This window comes from Humulus lupulus, chromosome 4, assembly GCF_963169125.1.
Source record: "Humulus lupulus chromosome 4, drHumLupu1.1, whole genome shotgun sequence".
In the NCBI taxonomy this organism is placed as follows: domain Eukaryota; kingdom Viridiplantae; phylum Streptophyta; class Magnoliopsida; order Rosales; family Cannabaceae; genus Humulus; species Humulus lupulus.
In genome coordinates, this window is record NC_084796.1 from 189,193,489 (window position 1) to 189,217,883 (window position 24,395).

General features: G+C 36.0%; 1 protein-coding gene across 2 annotated transcripts; it reads left to right on the forward strand.

Moving 5' to 3' along the window:
• Window positions 1-19,410: 19,410 nt before the first annotated feature.
• On the forward strand, window positions 19,411-22,952 carry LOC133831048 (protein IQ-DOMAIN 2-like). 2 transcript variants are annotated; one of them, XM_062261212.1, is made up of 6 exons: window positions 19,411-19,633; window positions 20,237-20,337; window positions 20,441-20,755; window positions 20,843-21,064; window positions 21,320-21,439; window positions 21,878-22,952. In XM_062261212.1, the coding sequence occupies exons 2-6, from the start codon at window positions 20,263-20,265 to the stop codon at window positions 22,601-22,603; spliced, it is 1,458 nt and encodes a 485-aa protein (XP_062117196.1). In that variant the 5' UTR covers window positions 19,411-19,633; window positions 20,237-20,262; the 3' UTR covers window positions 22,604-22,952. The 2 variants fall into 2 exon arrangements, with proteins under 2 accessions (XP_062117196.1, XP_062117197.1); XM_062261213.1 differs by lacking the exon at window positions 19,411-19,633 and having other exon boundaries at window positions 20,218-20,337.
• The last annotated feature ends 1,443 nt before the right edge of the window (window positions 22,953-24,395 follow it).

The following is a 24,395-nucleotide window of genomic DNA, read 5'->3' on the forward strand; positions in this document are numbered from 1 at the left end:
AAGGAAACTTCTAACCTCAGAAGCATTCTTTGGCCTTGGCCAATCTCTTACTGCCTCAATCTTCGCTGGGTCTACCTTAATCCCCTCCTTACTGACAATGTGCCCAAGAAAGGACACCTGAGAAAACCAGAACTCACATTTCTTGAACTTTGCAAACAATCTGTGTTCCCTCAGCCTCTATAGAACCAACCTCAGATGCTGCTCATGCTCTGACTCAGACTGAGAATATACCAGGATATCATTGATGAAGACAATCATAAACTGGTCCAGATAATCCTTAAACACTCGGTTCATCATATCCATAAAAGCAGTAGGGGCATTAGTCAATCCAAAAGACATGAATAAGAACTCATTATGCCCATACCTGGTACGAAAAGCAGTCTTCAATAAATCTCCCTCCTTGACCCTCAACTGATGATAACCAAAACGAAGGTCAATCTTTGAGAATACCTTCTTACCTTGCAACTGATCAAATAGATCATCTATCCTTGGCAAAGGATACTTGTTCTTAATTGTCAGCTTATTCAGTTCTCTGTAATCAATACACATCCTCAGAGAACCATCCTTTTTCTTTACAAACAGAACTGGTGCTCCCCAAGGTGAGAAACTAGGTCTGATAAAACTCAAATCTAACAGTTCTTGCAACTGTACTTTTAATTCCTTTAACTCAGCTGGGGCCATTCTGTAAGGTGCTCTAGACACTGGCTCCGTCCCTGGTGCCAGTTCTATCACGAACCCTATCTCTCTGTGCGGTGGCAACCCTGGAAAATCTTCTGGAAACACATCCAGAAATTCACAAACAAGTCTGGTCTCACAGGCACGACCAGAGTGGTATCAACCACACTGGCTACGAATCCAATGCAACCTCCTTGCAAAAGATCCCTAGCCCTCAAAATAGAAATCATAGGTATGCGAGGTCCATGCACAGTACCAAAAAACACAAAAGGATCCTCACCTTCAAGCTCAAAGGTGACCATCTTCCTTCTGCAATCAATGGTTGCCCCATACTTTACCAACCAATCCATACCCAATATCATATCGAAGTCAGTCATAACCAACTCTATCAAATCCACTGACAACTCTCTGCCCTCCACTATCATTGGCAAGGATCTGACCCATCTCCTGGATACCACTAATTCTCCAGTGGGTAACAAAGTTCCAAACCCCACAGCATAAAAATCACAGGGTCTACACAGTCTATCAATAATACTACTAGCAACAAAAGAATGTGTAGCACCAGAATCAATCAAAACATTATAAGGGGTTCCAGCACTAAGAAGCTGACCTGTAACAACTAAGGGAGAAGCCTCAACTTCTGCTTGTGTCAACGCGAACACTCGAGTTGGGTCGAGCTGTCCGCTTTCCTGAGTTCCTCTTTTCTTGCCTTAGGGAAATTGTAATGACCCAACTATTCTAGACTTTGGACAATTAATAACTACTATACACAGACACTAATCTTAAGAAAACATACATATGAAATAACCATAACTTTATTAAAAATTGAAAAGCAAAGGTTAAATACATAAAAATGCGGTTAGGATATGGGATCCCATTGTTTGAAAATAAAATAGAACATAACTTAAATCTTAAAATGTGTTACAAAACAAAGTGCAGAAAATACATATAAAGCATAATTTTAAATGACTAGAAACAATTTCATCCTCGAATCGTTCACGCAGTCCACCGATTCCATTCTCCCATAATACGCATTCCCAAGCTGCCAAGAACCTTCCCGCCGACATAACTATTTTTCTGCACATATAAAACATAAAGGAATGAGCCTAATGCCCAGCAAGGAAAATCTACTACAAGCATGAAACATAATCATACACATAAACTATGAACATATATCATATACTATAACACATATATCATAATTCTAACCCATGTACATGGTGACTATTGGGGTTTGCTAACTAAGCAACTATAAGCCTCAAACTACAATGAGGTTTGCTAGTTATGCAACTATAAGCCCCAAAAACATAAAAGTGTTGGGGTTTGCTATATAACAACTATAAGCCCCAAAACATAAAAGTGATAGGGTTTGCTATATAACAACTATAAGCCCCAAAAACATGCATATATATCATAACACATAAAATCATACGATAGCATAATCATAACACTTCTATATAAACATAGCACATATCACATAAGAACTATCCTATTTTCCTTACCAAAATACCGGGATCATGAGAACAAGGTCGGGATTTTGGAACACTCCTAAAAACCATTAATAGAGAGGTGAGTATTCTAAGAGATGAAAAGAATGAACTAAACCATCGAGTAGATACTTACCAATAAGAACCTCAAGTTCAAAGAACTTAGATGCCTAACCAAGAATAAAGAATAGTTAGGATTTGAGTAGAGAAAAACTATAAGAACTAATGAAACAATACAGAAAGGAACTAAGAATAGGAATACCTTTGAAATTGCTATGACCGAACTACACCTCGAAACCGAAATACACTATAAATCTTACTTCCCAAGTGTTTGATAAGCTTATAATGATAAAGGTTATAACCCCAACCCAAGTGTTTAGCACTCCAAAGTAAACCTAGCAGCTTGACCTAGCAGCTTGTAGACTCTGAACTCAGCTTGATGAATGAATAAATGGCTGGGTACTAGGTCCTATTTATAGAGTTCAAGAATGAAAAGATCTTCATTTAGCTTGAATAAAATAATGGCTTTTTAATTGAAAAACATTTGAATAATCATTCAGCAGAGGATGAAGACTCGGTCAAAAAGATTCTGGATTTATCAAGAGGTTAAGGATTAAAATGAGCTCGGTTTCAAAATCATTTGAAAATGGAGCCCTAGAGCCGATATATTTCCTGGGCTCATAATCCCGAGGCTCGTCGAAGTGGTCGGGAGAAGTTACATGTTTTTTGTATCCCCGTGTGGTGATATATCGCCCCCTAGAGCTGCGATATATCAGCATACACTGAAATATTATACACGTAATTACACTTTTTCAGCCTAATTTGAATTGAGTAAAGAGCCTTGACTAAGTCCTTTAACGATTTCAAAGCTGCTGGCAGACTCTAGGATTTTCAAATATTACTCTTAATAAACTTATTCCTCAAAAACACTTAATTTCTCATTAAACATACATATGACAAGTGTTAATACCTTATTGGGTCTATCTAAACCATATGATATAATAAATATTATCTCCATAATCAGTCATATTAATCAAACCTTAGGTTATAATTAATATTCTTAAACTATAGGTTAAACTTATAAAATCTACAAGTGTTACTATGAGTGTCCAACTAAGTCCCGGCTTGAACCAAAATCCACAGTCATAAACATACTATAACTACTACTAGCTATTACTATTACTACTATCTAACTAGCTAAGTAAAGTTCTTGGACTCTACAACAATCCTTTCTAAGATGACCCACTGCTCCACATGAGAAGCAGGCCCTTGCCCTACACTCTCCCAAATGACGCCTCTTGCATCTAAGGCATTCAGGATAAGACTTCGAGGCTTCATTACCACCTGGATGACCCATTGAAATACCATGGGGCCGCCTATCAGAACCTGGAACTAGGAAGGTATCAGGAACCTTCCTCTTCTGATCACTGGGGCCTCCACCCCTACTTGAACCCACAAATGGAGGACTTGTCCTCCTGAACTCCTTTCTGGCTGCATTGTCTCACCAGATCTTGTTCTCTGCACTCTCAGCTGTGAGTGCCTTCTCAACCACCTGTGCATAGGTAGTTACCCCGGCCACAGTGGTAATACGTACATCACAGGCTAATCTGGGCTGTAGCCCCTGAAGAAATCTCACCCTCCTTGTCCCATCAGCGGGCACCAGCTCCATGGCAAATTTTGCCAAACGATCAAATTTCAAGGCATACTCAGTGACTGACAAACCTCCCTGAAGTAGCCTAATAAACTCCTCAACTTTTGCCGCCCTAATGGCATCATTATAATATTTCTCGTTAAACAGAGTCTGAAACTCTTCCCAACTCAGGGCATTAACATTTCTGGTTTGGGTAATAACCTCCCACCAATTCAGGCATCCTCCCGAAACATATAAAGGGCACAAGCCACCCTCTCATTACCAGTCACCCTTATGAAATCCAGGATGGTGGTAATCATACTCATCCACTGCTCTGCCTTGGCAGGATCTACACTGCCTTCAAAAACTGGAGATTGTTGCTTCCTGAACCTTTCATAAAGAGGCTCCCATTTATTACCAACCCCAGGCAGCTGCTCAGCTGCTGGCACTGACATAGGAAGTGCCACTGATACACTGGCCACTACAGGTGCTTGCTGTTGTCTCAGGAGACAAAGTTCCTCTCCCTGTCTCAACACTGTAGCCTGCAGATCGCTAATTATCTGCTGCCAGTTTGCAGGAGCTGGCTGTGGAATCTGTCCTTGGTCATTCTCTTGACCCTGATTGTTATTATTCTGGCCTTGATCACTTTGGCCAGCTGACATATCTATCTGCCCTGGATTCATTCTTATTAGCTTATACCTTGCGGAAACAATGATCAATACGGCCAGTCAGGTAGTAATAACTAAACCTCTTGCCGCCTTACGGTCTAAGAACAAGCAGAAAATTATCATATTCCACAGTCATACAAATATGCAAATGGATACATGATTATAGCATTTAGCACTTAGCATGTATCACATAATGATTGACAATCAACAATACTAATAAGTACGTTCCAGCAATTTCAGTACTATTTAGCACACAGTTGCTGAGGATGCAATATTCAAGGCACAAGTTTCACATGGTGTCTCATGCATACAGGTAAAGCATATATACTATGTTTAAGCAGTTATACATATAACTACATAAATAGTACCAAACCATGAGTCGAGCTTGACTTCAGTGATGAGTGTACATGCACAGCCAGTCTACAGGAACTCTAACCTTGGCACGCTCTGATACCAAGTTGTAACGCCCTGGTTACCCCAGAACAGTTACGATGATCGGTGAACCGTGAACCGTGAATTTAACTCGCTACCCAAGTTCTTTGGTTAAAAACGTGCTCCTAGGTATTATTAACAGGCTAAGGTGGAAAACCAATCAAAAGGAAAGGATATATTTTATTTAAAACATAAAACTGTTCATGGGCCCATAAAAACGTTTACAAGTTATTTACAACTCAAAATGGTCATTATAGTTTCAAATTTACAAACCCGCCGACCTAAGCAACAAAAATAAGGTAAACCCCTTAGTTCCTCTGAGAACTCCTTGGTCGTGGTGGTCAAGCGGCCGCATATGTACACAGCACCACCTAAGCTCTCCACTCAAGGCTGGGTGAGATTTTCTTTCCTTTACCTGCACCACATAGCACCCATGAGCCAAGGCCCAGCAAGAAAACACAATATTGCATGAATATAATATCAACAATGATCATAATAATCATTCAGGACTTTCGGTCCAAAACAGATGAGTGACAGTTGAAAAGTCACTAAGGTGGGTTCCGTTCCCTTTAGCCATGTGACGATAGGGTCTCCTGGGCTTTATAAATAAGTGATCCTTTCACTAGCTTATCAAGATAGGTGCTCGATGAACTAGTCACCAATATAACCTACCGCATGACCATAGAGTCATAACCATGGGATTCCGCTCCCTAGCCATGTGACAAGTAGTCACCTAAGCCTTTGGCCTTGGCTCTGAGTAACTAGTCCTAGACTAGCCAAGCGCTTATAAGTTTCATCGACCTTAGGGTCGGTCCATAATTAATGCTCCTAGAGTCATTCAATGTTGATATCGATTAGATCTAATCTTTAATCAGCCCTGCGTTCAAGACGCTTATGCCGTTTCTGACTCTTAGGTCAGTAATACGCGACCAGTGCCGAAACTGAATAGTCAGTGCCATACACAAGTAAGCAGGAGTTGCTAGCATTTAATATGAAATCAATGTCCACATTCTATAACCAACATGCCTCAACACAATCATGCATGTCATATATACAGGGTGCAATTTTCTTACCTCTGATTCGAGCGAGAATGAATAAAAGAACGACCCTTGAGAACGATCAACCTTTAAGTCCTTTAGCGGTCACCTAGTCATAACCAAATATGGGACACCATCAATAAAATGGATAACAAAGGTTCTCGAACCAAGATCTAGCCTCCGAGACATCGAATCCCACTAATCCGGGTAGTAGGAACGATCCCGAGGCCTAAAACCAAGTTCCCGAGATCAAAACACTCAAATAGCCTCAAAACCCTACCTGAGCCACGGCCCCCAGCCACACCAGGAGCAAGGGCCGCGATGCCCACTACCCAATGCCGCGGTGCTCAGCACGCCCAAATGCCTCCACCAGCTTCTTCGAGCTTTGGCCGCGACGCCCAAGAACAGGGCCGTGACCCCCACCCAGAAACCATCCACAACCTCGATTTTCTCATTTAAAACCTTCCAAAAACATACCTAAACACTTCCAAATCCAAAAATCGAAGTTCTCAAACATCCAAATGATCCAAAATCATCAAATCCCGAGGCTCAAATGAATCAAAAACTCAACGATTCACAAAATCCAATTCAAAGCTTAGAAACTCTAAAAACTCAAAACGTAAAGCTTAGATTACCTGTGATTGGGTTGTTTCTCGTTAAATCCTTCGGTCAAGAAGCTTCTAATATTTCCTAAGATCGCTGTAACGACCCCAAATTTGCTAATGAGGCTTAAGGGCCTTGATTAGTGTGCCGGGAGGGCATAATTGGGTTAAATATGGTTTGCATGAATAAATTGATTTAAATGCATAATTATATGATTAATAATGTTTGTATGATAATTGATGATAATATGATATATATATATATATGTTATATATGTGAGAACCACATTGTTATGTGGGTAGGTTTGCAGAGCGCGACTCGGGGCGATCCTAGGGCTAGATAGCGGGGAAAAGTCACAACGGGACTTAACATATGACTTTGGACAAGTCAGGGGTATTTTAGATATCGGTTAGTGATTTGGACTATCGGGTTATGAAAATAAATATGTGGAGATATATTTGAGGTTAGGAAGTCTAGGCGGGAATATTGGGGAATTTTACCGTTTTGCCCTCGGGGACGGTTCCGGTACCCCGAGCCTTGGGATTAACTTAACGAATAAGATAAACTTAAGGAAACCCGTAGAAAGAAATAAACTAACTTTATTTCTCAGCTTATTCTCTTGTCTCTCAAGGAAAACACAGGGGAAAAAAACTAGGTGAAAACCACAAAGGGGAAACAGAGAATTTCTGGGATTTTAAGCTGGGAATTTGGTGGGAATTCAGTGGGGATTTGAAGCTAAGCTCAGAGATTATCCAGGGGATATTTAATCAAGGCTAAGGTAAGGATCAAACTATGTTTTTGAAGTTTCAATTCTGAGTTTTCAGCTGGGTATTGAGGTGATTCCAATTTTGATGTTTAAGGTGGAATTTGAGCTGGAAAGCTTTGGAAATTAGCTGGGATTTTGATTAGGGAAAGGATTCCATTGAAGAGGTAAGCTTTAATTTATAAATTAGAGGTTTAAATCTAAGCTTTGACTGGTTGGTTTTGAGTGTTTATGCTCTTAAGTTTCAGGAATTAAAAGTATGATTTCTATGAGTTTAAGTTGACTTTTTCTGTTGAATTGTGTAGCTTAACTTGTTCTGAAAGTGTTGGGATTGTTGGGTGTTGAAGTAGGGAGCTTAAGGGTGGTTTTGGCTAAGGTTTTAAGCCTAGAAATGGTGGGGATTATGGGTTCGAAGGGAAGGACCGTGGCTCTGTTCTAGAGCGCTGCGGCCCTAAGTTGAAGATGAGCCAAGGGGGCTAGGCCAGGGGTGAGCATCGCGGCGCCCAATGCTAGGGCCGTGGTGCGTGTCTTTGTCTAGGGCTGCCCTTGGTTTTGTTTTGAGGCCAAGGCCGCAGCCCTTAGTTGTGCACTTGAATGTTTAGGGTTTTTAAGGACGGGAATTGAGCCTAGAGTGCTCGAGATCAATTTCACCACCGTGCTTGGTGGGATTCGATTTCCCAGAAGTTAGTTTTGTACTCGAAAACCTATATTTGGATATTAATGAAATCCAATACTTTGGTTGTGACTAGGTGATAAAAGCTTAGGCTCGGGAACGGATCATGCTTGAGGAGCGTTGCTCGTAATCTGAAACTGCAAAGATCAAAGGTAAGAAAACTGCACCTGGTTGAATATATGAAATGGGACTAAGGGTTCCCTGTTATGTATGCTTGAAAGGATGGTATTATGCCATGCAAGCTAATTAGTGAACCAACGGCCTAAGGGTGCCAAGGGTTACACTAGCGCACAGGGCACGGCTTGGCCACTGGTAGCCGAGGACAGCTTAATATGCACTGAGCTCGGTTTAAGCGGGCCGAAGTCAGTGGGATAAACAGAGGGTGCGGCCTAAGTTGTCGGGCCTGATTATTATGTGATATGAATGTTATAAGTGTCTGAATGCATCCATGATTCTGAATTTATGTTGAATGATTAATGTTGATTATATGATGAGGGTCCATTCTTAGTGAGTTTGTTATCTGTTATTACTGCTTGTGTTGCATATCATGTTTTCTTGCTGGGCCTTGGCTAACGGGTGCTACGTGGTGCAGGTAAAGGCAAGGGTAAACTTGATCAGCCTTGATATGGAGAGCTCTGCGAGCGGAATGTACATGGCCAGTTGCTCAGCCGCCACGGTTGAGGTTTAGGCAGGGACGCGAGACCCAAAGATTGTCCATTTTGCCTTAGTATGGCTAACAGTTGTTTGTATTATTTTGGAAGTCTGTAATCCAACTTTTAAACTCTATTTCTTTTGGGATCCCGTGTATATAACTGTTTAATTTTATAAAATGAAACTTTTGAGACCAAAACCTTTTTAACCCTAGCTCATACTTGTTTAGTGACACGTTTTTAAATTAATGACTTGGTTAGCAAGTCTTGCACCTTTATAAGTACACAGTGTAGCGGTCTTGGCTAACCAGGGCATTACAATCGCTATGCCTCAATCCTCGCTTGATTCCGATTCCTAGAACTCAAGATTTCTTCGAAATTGCCTCGAACGGTAAAAGGAACTAATGGGAAGAGAGAAAGTGTTTTCTAACGTACGGTTCTATCTGATGAACTACTTCAGGCTTAAGTAACCTCAAATAAAACCTAATGCTCGGGGTCCCAAAAACACCCCCGGGGACATAATAGTCAAAACTCCCAGAATTTCCTCCTGATCTCAATAACTCCCAATTTATTATCAAATATACACTCTCATTACTCAATATCCCAATAAATGACCCCGTTATGACAAAACTGCTAATTTGAAATATAAGACCGTCTCATGCCGAATAGCTCGAATATATCTCCATAATAATGGGATCTCATCCATAAATCACAATATGCACCAAAATACACAAATATGCCATCAACGGGCCAATTTACCAAAACACGTTAGCAATCAAATGTGGACCCACATGCATGAATTTAACATCATATTATAATATAATTCACATAAACATGCATATTATCAGTTAATGGCATAATTAAACAATTATGGCCCTCCCGACCTACTAATCCAGCCATTAAACTGCATTAGGGATTTCAGGGCATTACAATAGTCTTTTTCCTAGGGATAATTCAGACTTAGCCTGAGGCAAACCTCTCATTCAAGTTTCTTTCTGTTGCTCTCTTTCTCTCCCTTGCAAGTGGTTCTCTCAAGCTTGTGAAGGGAATTTGCTGAGTTTCAAGCTTAGGGTTGTCCTTGGTGGGAATTGGAAGCTAGGACTTGGGGATTAGAGGCTATTAGACTAGAGGACCTAGCTGGGGGAACTCAAATTCTAGGAGGTAATCTCAATTCTCAAGCTTTTATTTTATGATTTTTGGTATTTTGGTTGAAATCTTAGAGTTTCAACTTTGGCGGTGTTTAGAGGGTTTTGATGATTGCCTTGTGGTGGTTTTGTATGCTGGTGTAATTTTGTGGTTGAATTGGGTTAGAAATCAAGTTTAGGGTGGATTGGGAAGGATTTACGATTTCTAGAATCGCAGGAATTCTGGGTTTGCGGGGTTGCGCCGCAGTGCTGTTTTTGGTGCGCCACGGCCCGCATGAACTCAGAGACCTAGGGGGTTTGCTGAACCGCCTTAGCATCGCGACGCTGGGTAGATTGCGTTGCGACGCTTGTCCACGAAATGGACTTGGGAGACTCTCTGACTTGAAGAGGGTCGCGACGCCTTTGAGGAGTGTCACGACTCACATAGAGAGTTTTAGCCAATTGGGGTTTTTAAGCTCGGTAACTCAAACCTAAGGGCTCATGAAGGATTTTACTACCCGGTTTAGTATAATTCGAGGTCTCGGAGGCTAGGGATCAATTTTTGAAACTTTTAATTAGTTTAGTCCTTGATGGATATCCATTATTATGTTGTGACTAGGGGTATCGCAAGGCTCGGGAAAGAAAGGATCATTCTCGTTGTCACCCTACCCTATCGCAGAGGATCTAAGGTAAGAAGATTGTTTCTTGCACCCAGTATAGGGTGTGTGCCCCAATTGTAGGGCACGGAAGGAAGTGTGCCATGATACCATTATAGTTGAATGTCTGTTGTGAATGAATTTATGCTATTATAATTGTTGGTATTGAATGTCTGGTTAGGAGACCGTTAATGGCATCACATGTGTAATGTGCGCCATAGTGGCGATGCCATAACGCAGACCTGGGATCCACCACAGTGGCGGGGCCATTATGAAGATGGAATGTCCATCCACTTGGCATGAGTCGTATAATGTTTGGAAAATATATTGGTTGAAAGTCTAAATGACTATGATGTGGTTATATAATATGCAATATATGATAATGTTATTTTCTTATATGTATGATTGTTGGGTTTTCTTGTTGGGACTCAGCTCACGGGTGCTTCATGGTGCAGGTAAGGGCAAAGGAAAGATGGAGCAGCCATGAGTTGGAGAGCTATGGGGGCAGCGTGTACATACTTAGCCTGCTCGGCCACCACGATCGAGATATTTTGGGGAACAAGAGTTTAGTGGAAGTTTTGTCGCTTTGGTCGGCTAAGTCTGTATTTATTTTTTAATGAACTTGTATTTGTTTGAACCTTTGGGATCCTATGTAATTACTTAAGCTTTTAAATGAAAAGTCCAACTTTTTGGCCAAAACTTTTAATACTTAAATCGTCGTTTAACCCTAATTACACTTTGAAGTCCAAACGACTCGCTTAACGAGTTAAGCACTATTTTTAACACACGGTGTAACGAGTCTGACTATTCAGGGCGTTACAGGTCCTGTCATATATAATCTCTATTATATACAACACCTTTAGTAAGATGTCTATCCACATAAGTAATACAAATCTAGATCACTTACATCATGTATGCTTAGTAAACCACACTAGTAACCATTTATTAAAGATTCATTTTTTTAATATGTTACTGACTATTTTATTCATTATATATAATCTTAATTCTCTCATACTAATACAAGATCATATTCTCATGAATGAATAAGGAATTTTCTTGATATTATCATATAATTAATTCAAACAATAATTATAATATTCAAATACAATAAAATTGTTCTTTTTATTTAATTCAATAAAATGTCTTTACATGCTTTTAGGTAGGGCTGGCAATTTGGGTCACGACACGAGACACGACACGATTCGATTAAGGTAAACACGAACACAACACATTTAATAATCGTGTCGTATTCGCGTTTGAGTTTTTGACACATTTAATAATCGTGTTGTGTTCATGTTTACCTTAATCATGTCGTGTCATAATCGTGTTGACCTGTTTAATAATCGTGTCGTGTCATAATCGTGTCAGACACGATAATACGAATAATTTGCATAGGCTTTATGATTTTGTTCGTATAATTATGATTAATCGTGTCATAATCGTGTTATTGTGTCGTGTCGTGTTCGTGTCGTGTTGACCCGTTTAATAATCGTGTCGTGTTCGTATTTTTGACACATTTAATAATTGTGTCGTGTTCGTGTTTACTTTAATCGTGTCGTGTCATGTCATAATAATGTCAACACGAATCTGACACATTTACAAGAATTTCCAGCCCTACTTTTAGGGCATTAATCCTAACACCAGGTGCCCCGAAACGTGGGTTTTCTGATTTTTGGGAAATAGGATCTGATTTGGAGGCCCACTTGGGGGCTCAGGGGACGATTTCCTTTCCCTGTTGAATGGAATTGGAGGTCCCGAGAGCTAGGGTTTAATTTTGGAGCTTGTCTCTAGACTTAGTTCCTAATGAGCGTATCACTCATGTTGTGACTAGGGTTTCCGCAAGGCTCAGGAAAAGGATCGCACTCGAGGTCGTTCTGTCCTTAGCATGAGACTTGAGGTAAGAAAACTAGCACATGCACCTAGTGTAAGGCAATGGCCCTGACTTTTGAACGTGGTTATAACCGTGCACTGATTCTGATTAGGGTTATATACCCTTGTTCTGTAATTGCATCTATTGCATTTGTTGTCTTATAATTGTTTGTGATTGGTCGCCATGGGTCGTATTCGACAATAATCATGCGGAATGTAGGCCGTTATGGCAGGGCCACTATGGGGGTGCGGTACACACTTATTCGACATAGGTCATATAACTTGTTGGAAATTTGACTTGAGTTTGTTTATAATCTGTGAAGCACGTTGTTTAAAGTTTATGTTTAATTGAATACTTGTTATGCCTAGTTGAGTTTTCTTGTTCGGCCATGGCTCATGGATGCTTTGTGGTGTAGGTAAGGGCAAAGGGAAGATGGGCTAGCCATGAGTTGGAAGGCTCTAGGGCGGAGCGTACATATTCAGCCTGCTCGGTCACCACGGTCGAGTTATTATTGAGGGACTTAGAGTATAAGTCCAGTTTTGCCGCTTAGGTCGGCTATTTTTGTAACCTTGGTTGTAATTATGCTTTGTTTAAAACTCTTTTTGGGATCCCTCGTATACATTTAAAGTTTTTGTGGAAAAGTTTATACCTTTGGACCAAAAATTTTAATACTTAAACATTTAATTAACTTTAATTACACTTTTGAGTCCAAAGAACTCGCTTAACGAGTTAAACATTATTTTAAACACACAGTGTAACGGTTATGGATTAGTAGGGTGTTACATTATAACTAATCAGTTTTAATTTAATTAAATAAAGAATATTAAAATAGTTTTAATCATCTTTTATAAACCTGAAAAGAAGTGATTCTTTTCTAAGTCAGTAGTTTTTGGTTATCAGACTATCTCAAAGAAAAGAAACATTAGAATTTCTAAGCCTGAAATTCTAGAAGTTTCCATAGCCTTCTCTTTTCTCAAACCTCTCTAGATCTCATGTGCTAAGAATATCTAGAGAGCCTAAAATCAACCTATGAATCCTACGTGCCCACACACGTCCTTGTGCGTTAGAGGAATGACTTGGAAGGCTAGGTGTGAGCTTTCAACTTGGATAGGAAGATCCTTGATTTTTACGAAAAGATTCAATGGTACTTGATAAGTTACGGGAGGTAATCTCTATATCCTTCTATGTATTAATTTAATGTATATATATATATATGTGAGATCCTGGCTGGTATTAATATTTTTTTGAAAATCCCCTCCCCTGCCTTTCTGCTATGTATTTTGATATTTTTCTATTTAATACCTACAGGAACAAGGATAAAGGAGAACTAATGTTACATCAGAGGGATTATATTCTCAAAATCATTGAGAAATTCTCAATGAAAAGAGCCAAAGTAACTAAACATCCTATTACAAATCAACATCAATTATCAAGGTCACAATATCCCAAAGATGAAGAAGAATAGAAATACATGAGCTTAAACTACTCAAAGGGACACCTATTGTCTACTCAGATAGTCAGGGCAATATACACTTATGTAAAAATCTTGTATTCCATGACAGGACCAAACATGTTGAAATCAAATACCATTTCATCATAGACAAAGTAACACGGGGAGAAATAATCATAGAAAAGGTGCCTACTGAAGATAACTTAGCAAACATGGGAACAAAAGTGGCAACCCTAACTAAGTTCAAGCATTGTATGAATTTATTAGGGATTGACCATGGAGGATAACCCTAAGGCCTAAAGAGCAAAGACTCTCAGAGAAGGAAACTCACTACTCAATAGCCCATATGGAGATTTAGGTGGAAATTGTTGTTTAAATCTCCACATGAGCGGCACAGAAAAAGGTCGTTACAACATATCAATAACTAAATAACAGAACTGGCCTACTCAACATAACATATTCAACAAGACTTATCTAGATAGGGAGTTCAGTACTTACCAGAAAAAGAGAGAATCCCTTGATAGATATAAATACCCATCTGCTTAGTGAAAGAATATACTCGAGGCATTTTTATGTAATAAGAAAAAGAAAGAGAGATAGTTGAGAGGAAAAATAGAAGGAAAGAAACTCGCAGAGTTTGAAAAGAAGAGATTACCGATCGGATTATGTAGCTTGAAATCTCCATTGTTGTTGTAACTTGTTCACCGAGATAGTGAAAAGCAGGACATTCTCTGAGGCGAGTTCAACGAGGACGTAGCCCTTAATCTTGGGGTGAAGCTCGATAAATTTGGTGTAGTTCTTCCTTATTCTCCTTTTGATTGTGTTTCTACTTTGTGCCCTAATTTCTTCGATTTTTCTGATGAATTTTCAAAGTCTTGTTTAGCTTTGAATGAAAATAGTAATTAGGAACAAATTAGATCAGCATGTGTACTATTTCGAATTAGATACGTGGCTTATTATTAGCTTGTCTGAATATCGTGTGTGAAAGGTCTATCTTGACCTTGTGTTTTCTAATTAGTGTGTGAGTTGGTGTAGGGGTAAGACCAATTTTTCCTACAATTTCTTTAACGGCTAACCTATTTTAAAAGTAAAAATAGTATTTTTTTATTTAAATAAAATATTCTAAATACAAAAATAATTTAAGTATTTTTGTGGCAAATAATTTTAAGTAATATTGTATTATTAAAATTAAACTCAATACGTTATTTTGTATTGATTGTTAAAATATAAAAAATAAACTATTGAAACCATAAAAGTGTAAGTAAATAATTATGAAAAAAAAAATATCGAATTTTTCCATCTTGGGAGTCCTTCCTCTATAATCTCCCTCCTATTCCTTCTTCTTTTTTTTTTTTTTTTTGGCCAAACAACTAATTTGTATTTGTGGACTCTTACTAATCCTCTCATTCCACCAATCTCTATCCGCCCAAAGATTCCTTCAAAATATTTAGTGAAAAGGTTGTTCAATTCAATTATCCAACAAAATAAAATATACACAAAACAAAACATGTCACGTAGTGAAAAGGTTGTTCAATTCAATCATGTGAACTAAAATATAAATAAAAACAACAAGTTTGTTCAATTCAATTATCCAACATGATAAAATAACAACATAACATAACCTGAAACATAGTAAAAAGGTTGTTCAATTCCATTATCCAGCAAATATATATGTATGTATAAAAAAAACAAAACATAATATCTATTACAAAGCTTTGTTGTTTTTCCTATTTCATACTCATAACTATTATACCACAGGTCCACAGTAGTGATAACTTCTGCCTTTAAAGCTCAATTTGTAAGTAGCTCAGAGAAGGAAATAATGGAGAAAAAAAATGTTAAAAAAGAAAGAAAATAATTGATTCTTGTGCCCTACATTTGCAGCTTATGGTAACCATTGGGATGTGTCACATAATCAATGAGCAGTACAAGTAATTATGGCACTTGAAAGCCCTAATAAATCACTACTCATTTCAAGATTGTTGTTGTCACACCTCACAATATATTAAAACTTTTCTATATGTATAAGTATAACTATAAATAATTAAATGAGATGAGACAGAGTGTGTGATCTACAACTACTCTCATTGCCAATTCATTTTCTTCTGCTTTTTACTTTATATTAATACAAAGTTTTTTAAAATTGATTAAAATATTGTCAGCATTTCATAACGTGGCATGTAGAATCATGTTGGGTGTCCAGCAAACCAAGTCTATATGAAAGTCAAACTTATTCAAATATTAATGCACTGCATCAAAATTTGGAAGAGATGGGCATAAGACAATTATTAATTTGCCAAAAATAATAGATGGTTCGTATTAATTGAAATAATTAATAATTGTTGAAAATATGAAAATGATAATACCATTTATACCATCAAAGTGTGTAAGTAATCTAGAACTATAAGTAGCTAACCATTGAATAACTCTGTTCTTATTCATTAGTTTTTCTTCTTGTTCTTTTTTTTTTTGCAAGGATTTTTTCTTCTTGTTTTTAAGTACAAAATTACAAGGACCACACTAGGCATATATAAGCTCAAAATAAAAACGAATAAGAAATTTAAATAGATTAAGATCCATAACATAACCTTCCATTTTTTAAAAGGGCAAGTTGGATTATGCCTTAAGATTTTATTGTGATTTAATATAATAACTATGTAATCCCTACCCCACTTTTCTATTATATACTCCTTCTAGCTATAAAACTTTGTAATTATTCCAAAAAAAAAAAAACAGATAAACAATGGAAATTTATACAAAATGTATATTGTGCTAAAACAAAATAGAAATAAGTGAAAAGTGTTGGCATTATGCTAGTTCCCTTTTGTTTAAGTCTAAGCAAGGTATCAACTAATTTTTCAACTTAAGTGCTAAAAAAATGATGTGTTTTTTTCAACAAGAAGCAGCAATAAATCAAAATATATTATTTAAATGGAACTAGATTAGGCATAGCAAATTGGGGCAGTGAGGCGGGGCGGGGCCCCGACCCGACGGGACGTCTTTGTCCCGGTAAAAACGGGACAGAATTTGGGGCGGGGTTGCTCCGCCCCACTATTAATTCAAACGGGGCGGAGCTGCCCCGCTCCAATTTTTTTTTTTTTTTTTTATACTCTAACACAATTCTCTCATGCTACTTATATACATACATAGTATGTAAAATTGACATTTTATGTGTAGTTTAGAATATTCTTAATTCTAAATAGACTTTAGGTGTAAAATTTATATAATTTTTTATTCCACAACTACTCTATGAAAGAATTGTAAATATTGAAAAATATGTTTTATATAATTCATCTTTTTTCTTGTATTTATTTTTGTAAATTTTAAAATGAAAAAACAACATAAAATATTTGAGGGTGTAGTTGATATGAAGTGTAAAAAATAAAGATTGCAATAAAAAATAATGTTTAGGTTTAAGGAGAATTCTAAAATTATAATTTAATGTTTTTTAAGAAAAAAAGTTAAATGTAATAAATAGGGCAAGACAAACCCACCCCGATTAAACCGAGGCGGGGCGGGACAGACCCGCCCCATTTACATGCCAAAATTAGATATATATTAATGGATTAAATTTAAGATAACTTGTTACATAATTTTATGCCAATTGATTATAAATTTTGCCAATTTAAAAGGGTCATCTCACTTTTTTTTTTAAATAATATATATTTATATATAGAGAGAGTCACTTCAGTGCAATCAATTTTTTGATTGCATTGGTGCAATCAAGTGGCTCATTTTGGCACGTAAATATTTTTTTTTAATTTTTATGACAATGTACATTGTAGTCATTTAAGACATACTGTAAATTTTTAATAATTTACAGTACTGAAAATAAAGTTCAAACAACTTATTGCACGTGTGTCTACTTTTTTGTATGCGTGTGTAAAATTTAACTGTTTGAACATTGTTTTCAGTATTGTAAACTATTTCTTGAAAATTTATAAGATGTCTTAAATGATTACAGTGTACAAATCATAAAAAAAATTGGAAAAAAAAAATATTTAGATGTGGAAATAGTAAAATGGCTACCCCGGACCAATTAATTTTTGGGTGTACTTTAGTCGCTCCTTATATATATAGGTGCTATTTGGTAACCATTAAAAAAACAGTTTTTTATTTAATTAATTAAAAATTTGACAATTAAACATAAAATAGTGTTTGGTAACTCTATTTTTATTTTTTATTTTTTTAAATTTTAAACAAAATTTATTAAATTTTGAAAATAAAAAATTTTCACTTTCAAAATTTTTTTAAATTATTTTTAACTTTTAGTTTTTTTTTTCTTCTCTTCTTCAAATCACCACCTCATTTTATATTGCTAAACAAAACATAAAAATAAAAGTTATCAAACGCATTTATTATTTTTTAATTTTAAAAACAAAAAACAAAAATAATTATCAAACATATTTTTATTTTTTAAAAATAAAAAACAAAAATAAAAATAATATTTTCATTTTTGTGTTTAAAAAATTCAAAAACAAAAATTTTACCAAACACAACTATAAGGTTTCATTTTAACTTTCGAAATTTAACATTTCAATGGTGGAATGAGTTAAAGCTGAAAAACAAAAAGTGGTGTGCATGATAGGATACACGAGTATGTGGTGGTATTTATTTAAGTGGGACTAACTAAATCAATAAATATAAACGAAGTGAATAGAAGATCACGTTCAGTTAGTTTACTTTATGCCAATAAATTATATATTTCTTAAAAAAAAATACCAATGAAAAAGTGTCTTCTAACATTCTTTTAAAATAATTTTACAAGAGGCTTCAAAGTTTGAATAGTGAAGCATAAATTAAGACAGTTAATTAAGAGAATATACTGATTTGGTTTTCTGGGTTTATGCAAAATATTAGAGATGTGACATAATTTTCATAAATATTAAAATAGTACTTTTGTTTTGTTGTTTATACCAAAATGGTAGCCTAGATATATTTTTAGTCAAAATTATTTAAACTTTTTTTTAAAGACACTTTACTCTTCATTTATATATTTTATTTATAATTATTTAATAAATTAAATAAACTTAAATAAAATGTAAATAAAAATAAACTTAAATAAATTTATATACTTTAAATAAATAATAATACTATAAATTTATTTAAGTTAAAATCAAATATTAAATAATAATAAAATGTAATACTTGATTTTATTCTCATTTTTTATTATTTTTTAAGTTTATATGTTCTTAAAAACAAAGTTTAAGTATTACTATTAATTTATTAAAAGGATTAAAACTAATTTTAATTATAGATAAAATATATAGGTAAGGGCAAAAGGGTCTTTGAAAATATAAATTTAACTAAAAAAAAAGTTTAGAGTACCATTTTGGTATAAACAACAAAATAGAGGGTAATATTTTAATATTTATGAAAACTTGAATGTATTTTTAGTATTTTGTATAAAATTCAAGGAGTAAAATAGTATATTCTCGTTAATTAATTGGTGATCTAGTTTGATATAAATTGACAAAAAAAGACGGTCTTCAGCTTCTCTGTAGCCCCACTTTTTAGCTGTGGGCTAAGTGAAAAGTGAGAAGAGAGAGTGAGAGTATTATAGTATGTGATGCTTTTGATCCAAATTAGGAGGAAGAGTTACTGTTGGGAATTGAAAGAAGAAAGAGACCCCACCAAAGGGAGTGGGGACACATTAACAAAACCCAGCTGGCCTTCTTCATATTCCTCCATCAATGAAATCTTATTTGCCAAGATCTGATCTTTTTCTTCTTTCCTCTTTACAAAGTGGCTTAGGGGAAAAAAAGAGAGAAAGAGAGAGTCTTGACTACTACTTCCTTAGTCTTCTTCTCAAGTCTGCAATAATATCGTCTCTTTTTGGTTTTGTTTTGAAGATAGAGAGAGGAGAGCCAAATCTGTGGAAGTGAACAAAAGGGTTCCTTGAGATCTACCTCTTTGTAAGCAAGCTTCTTCCTTTCTTTCTTTCTTTCTTTGGACCCCTCAACTGGGTTTTTTGTTTTTGTTTTATTTGGTTTTCTGATTTTGTTTTATATTAGCCATTTTTAGAATCTGGGTGTTTCACCATTTTGATTTTTAAGTTTGTCCAGTTACTTGTTGGACATAATTTGGATAAAAATGTTAGCTTTTTTACGTTTGCTAGCTGAGAAAATGTAGAAAGATTGAAGAGATTGTGAGATTTATGCTGTAGTGGTAGAGAAACCTCTTGCAGATGGGAAATTCAACTATTCTAGATCAGTTAAGGTGGATTAGCCCAAGGTAGATTCACAATATTGGTAGTTTTTTTTTTTAATTTTTCTTTTCTAGAGTTTCTAATTTCACACAGACCGAGTATCCTGAGTTTCTTTTTATTATTATGATTTAATTTTTTTATGCATTTTTCTGCCGTGGAATACATAAATAGCAATTTGACCACCTTAACCCTTGTCACTTGCATTTTGAATGTCCAGATGTGGTAGTTCTTTTTGTTCAACTACTCCTTCAAAGGGAAAATTATTATGTTCTCAGATGTTTGATTTGTATTTTGATTTGTTGCTCAAAAGGGGTCAACCAAAGGAATGATAAGAAGATGGGAAGGAAAGGAAATTGGTTTTCTAATGTGAAGAAAGCTCTCAGCCCAGAATCCAAGGAGAAGACAGCCGGGGTTTGAAAATTTTCAGTTTCTTTTTTTCTTTCTTTCATTATTTCAAAAATGTTGCTGCTTTTGCAAGTTTGTGAATGACTGAAATTTCATTATCATTCTTCAGAGATCAAGTAAATCGAAAAAGAAATGGTTTGGGAAGCCAACACACTTGGATTCTGATGCTGGCACAGCAGCTTCTGCTGCTGCATTGCCACCTCTTCCTCCACAAGAAGAGGTGAAATTAGCGGATGCAGAAATTGAACAGTACAACCATGACAACCCCATTGCAGTTCACCCTGCTGCAGTGGCTGAGCCTGTGGTTGTTGCTACTCAGACAGCCCCAGAGGTTGTCCCGGCCCCTAGAGTTTCTCGGTTTGCTGGAAAGTTTGGGGAAGAAGCAGCTGCTGTTAAGATTCAAACAGCATTCCGAGGATACCTGGTATTAATGTTCCACCGAGTTATCTTGTCATGGAATCTTTGTTTTCATACTCTCTGTGGTGGTGAATTTATGTTGTAAACTTTTCAGGCTAGAAGGGCATTGCGTGCCTTAAGAGGATTGGTGAGGCTGAAATTACTGATGGAGGGTTCTGTTGTGAAACGCCAAGCCACAAATACCCTGCGGTGTATGCAGACTCTGGCTCGAGTGCAGTCTCAAATTCGATCGAGGAGGATCAGGATGTTGGAGGAGAATCAGGCTCTCCAAAGACAACTCTTGCAGAAACATGCGAAAGAGCTTGAGAACTTGCGGGTCTATTTTTTTAACTCAATCCATTGGTTATCTATTAAATGGGGCATGAATCATTCTCTAACATGTTGCTGCATGATATTAGGAACTGTCTTTGTTAAGAATTTTTTTTCAAAATGGTAGCAAAATGTGTTAATATTTTATTTCATATAGCTACCAAAACAGAAAGAGGTATCCAAACATTTTGTCAGTTATGTGGCTAAATTTAGGTTAGAAAAACCACATTTGTGATGGTGTTAACTTGTAAAGTTGTTACAGCTTGGGGAGGAATGGGATGATAGCTTACAGTCCAAGGAACAAGTTGAAGCAAACCTACTTGGCAAGTATGAAGCTGCTATGAGAAGAGAAAGAGCATTAGCTTATGCATTCTCTCATCAGGTAATCCATTCCTTTCCTTTTACATAATTAAACTCTATCATAGATGAGTAGTGAAAATACAAAAGGAAAAGTATATGAAATGAGTTGATTGAACGATACCATCAGTGTCGAGCTTGTGCCTTATTGAGTCCTCAATTTTTTTTTAAATTAGGCTCCCGCCTAACCCTACGATATTTGTGGACCAGAAAACCATAGCAGTATCTATGTAGGTACCCAAGAGGGACTTGAACCTTAGACACTTAAGCTACCCCTCTTGGGTCTATTGAGCAATGAAAACATTTACATTTGCTAGGGATAGTTATGTTTTAGATTTTACAATGATTATAAGTAAGACTAAATGCTTATTTTTAATTATTAAGTAATTTTGAACTTTACTTTTTTGTTCTTTGTATTTGAAACCAAGTTGTGAGTTTGACCCTTGAATCACTCTTATTATAGCAAACCTTGAAGAACAATTCGAAATCTGTAAACCCAATGTTCATGGATCCAAGGAATCCCTCGTGGGGTTGGAGCTGGCTCGAACGATGGATGGCTGCTAGACCATGGGAGAATCGCAGCGGTGGCACAATGGATAAAGATTCAAACACTGATGCTTCATCTGTAAAGAGTCGCAGCATTTCTGGCGGCGAAATCAACAAATCTTATGCCAAATACCTTCTCAATTCCGAAAAGCTTTCCTCCCCTACCGCCAATCAAAAGCCAAGCAATATTGGTTTCCAGTCCCCCTCAACTCCAACCAAGCCAATTTCTTCGACGCCATCTAAGAAAGTGAAGTCTGCGAGCCCAAGAGTGAGTAGGGTGCCGGATGATGATAACAGAAGCATGGTCAGCATGCAGTCAGATAGGTTCCGAAGGCATAGCATTGCTGGCTCGTCGGTGAGAGATGACAAGAGCCTTGCTAGCTCTCCTGCACTTCCTAGTTACATGGTGCCAACTGAGTCTGCAAGAGCCAAGTCCAGGCTGCAAAGTCCATTTGGAGCTGAGAAAAATGGGGAACTGGAGAAGGGATCCTCAGAGACAGCCAAGAAACGGTTGGCGTTCCCACCCTCCCCTGCAAAGCCAAGGCGGCATTCTGGTCCACCAAGGGTAGACACCAGTTCTATAAAGTCTGTTGTTACAGTCACAGAAAACAATGAGAACAGCAGCAATGGTATTGGCAGTTAAATAGTAGTTGAACAAAGGAAGAGGTTCAAAGAAGGAAAAGAAAGGAGGAGATAGAGAAATAAAAGGGTTAAATTTATTTGTGAAGAATCTTTTTTAAGATTGATTTAATTTGTATCAAATTATGGGGAAAATGTTGGGGTGTGGGGGTAAAGTTTAGTTTTTAGGGGGTTATGTCATTTGAATTTTCTTTGTTATTTGTCACATATACCTTTATTGATATATTTTTTTTTTTTTTAAAAAAGTCAGATTTCAGAACCCAATCGTGTGACTTGAATGTATTATTATTGTTACTTATAAAGAACAGATTATCATTCTATTGAATTCATTACTTTTTTAGAATTCCATGTAATATATGTATATTTTATTTCCTATTTTATTGTTTAGTGTTTCTTTTAGTCCAATTCAAAATAAATTCTTCAAGATCAAACTGACTCTGATTTTGTTGTCAAACATAACAACAAGACTTGAAATCTCTACAAACAAGGTTAGAAGAACAGCAACAAAACAAGTATAGAATTGAAATGAATGGAACTTGAAAGAGAAATCAAATCAAAGACAAGGAACACCAAATTTATACTGGTTCGGCCATAGCAGTGTCTACTTCCAGTTTATGCATCATCCCCAACAATCTACTAAGAACAATAGCTGTTACAATTCTTCAAACAGTCAGAGATCAAAGCTTCTCTATTTCTCACCAGTACTCTCACAAAAACTCACATTTAGTACCCTTGAAACCAAGCCCGAGCCCCAAGTACAACCTCTCTTGTGCTCTCAAAACTCTCTTTGATATCCTTTCTCTCTAATTACAAAAGCTAAAGTTGCATCTCACAGTAAAAACCAAACTGTTATTACACGCCAGTTGGATAAGTTGTAATAGCTGTTAAAGAGGGATGTTGGATTTAGAGAATAAGAGAGTGTCTCTCTCCTTAATTAAAAAATCTGTTTTTTTGTTTTTAAAAGTAAAAAATTGTTTTTTTGAGAACAAATAAAGGTGTTTGACATGTTTTTAGAAAATAACTTTTATAAACAAAGTTACAAAATACAAAAAATTTTGAGAACAATAAATAGTTCTTTTTAGTTCTCAATTTTCATTTTTTGTCTATTTATTTTTTCTTTTTTCATATTATTTTTTTAATTATTATTATCTCACATTATTTATTTTCACATCACTTTTTCTGTCATTATTTTTTCTCTCATCACTTTCTTTCTTTTCACTATTTTATCTTCAGTTTCTTTCCTATCACTTTATTTTTTAATTTTTCTCGTATCAATTTATTTCTTCTCAATTTCCTTTTCATTACTTTCTCTTTCCTCAAAAATTTTCTCCTTACTTTTCTCACTCCTTATATTATTTTTCCTTTCACGATATTTATCTCATTATTTATTATAAATTTTTAAAACATTTTTCTTTTTGTAAATATATTTATTAATTTTTTGTTTTAGATTTAAAAAAAAACTAAAAAAGTTATTTTTAAAAAATATTAACCCAATACCTTTTGTTTTTTTTTTAACTACAAAATTTTTATCTATTCTCATTTCTAAAAACACAACTTTAAAAAGAAAAAAAATATCAAAGAGTCACTTAGTCTCGGATAATGTAAATAAAATGAGATTGATTGTACTATAAAGTATAAACTATTATCTTGAGTGAGAAATAAACATTTCGTCAAGGAATTTGTTTGGAAAAGAAGGGAAATAGTAATTTTCAAGTCTTTTTAATTATTTTGTGAAATAAAAACTATATATATACATTGTATGAAAATTGAGTTTGAATAAAAATTATTATACTTCT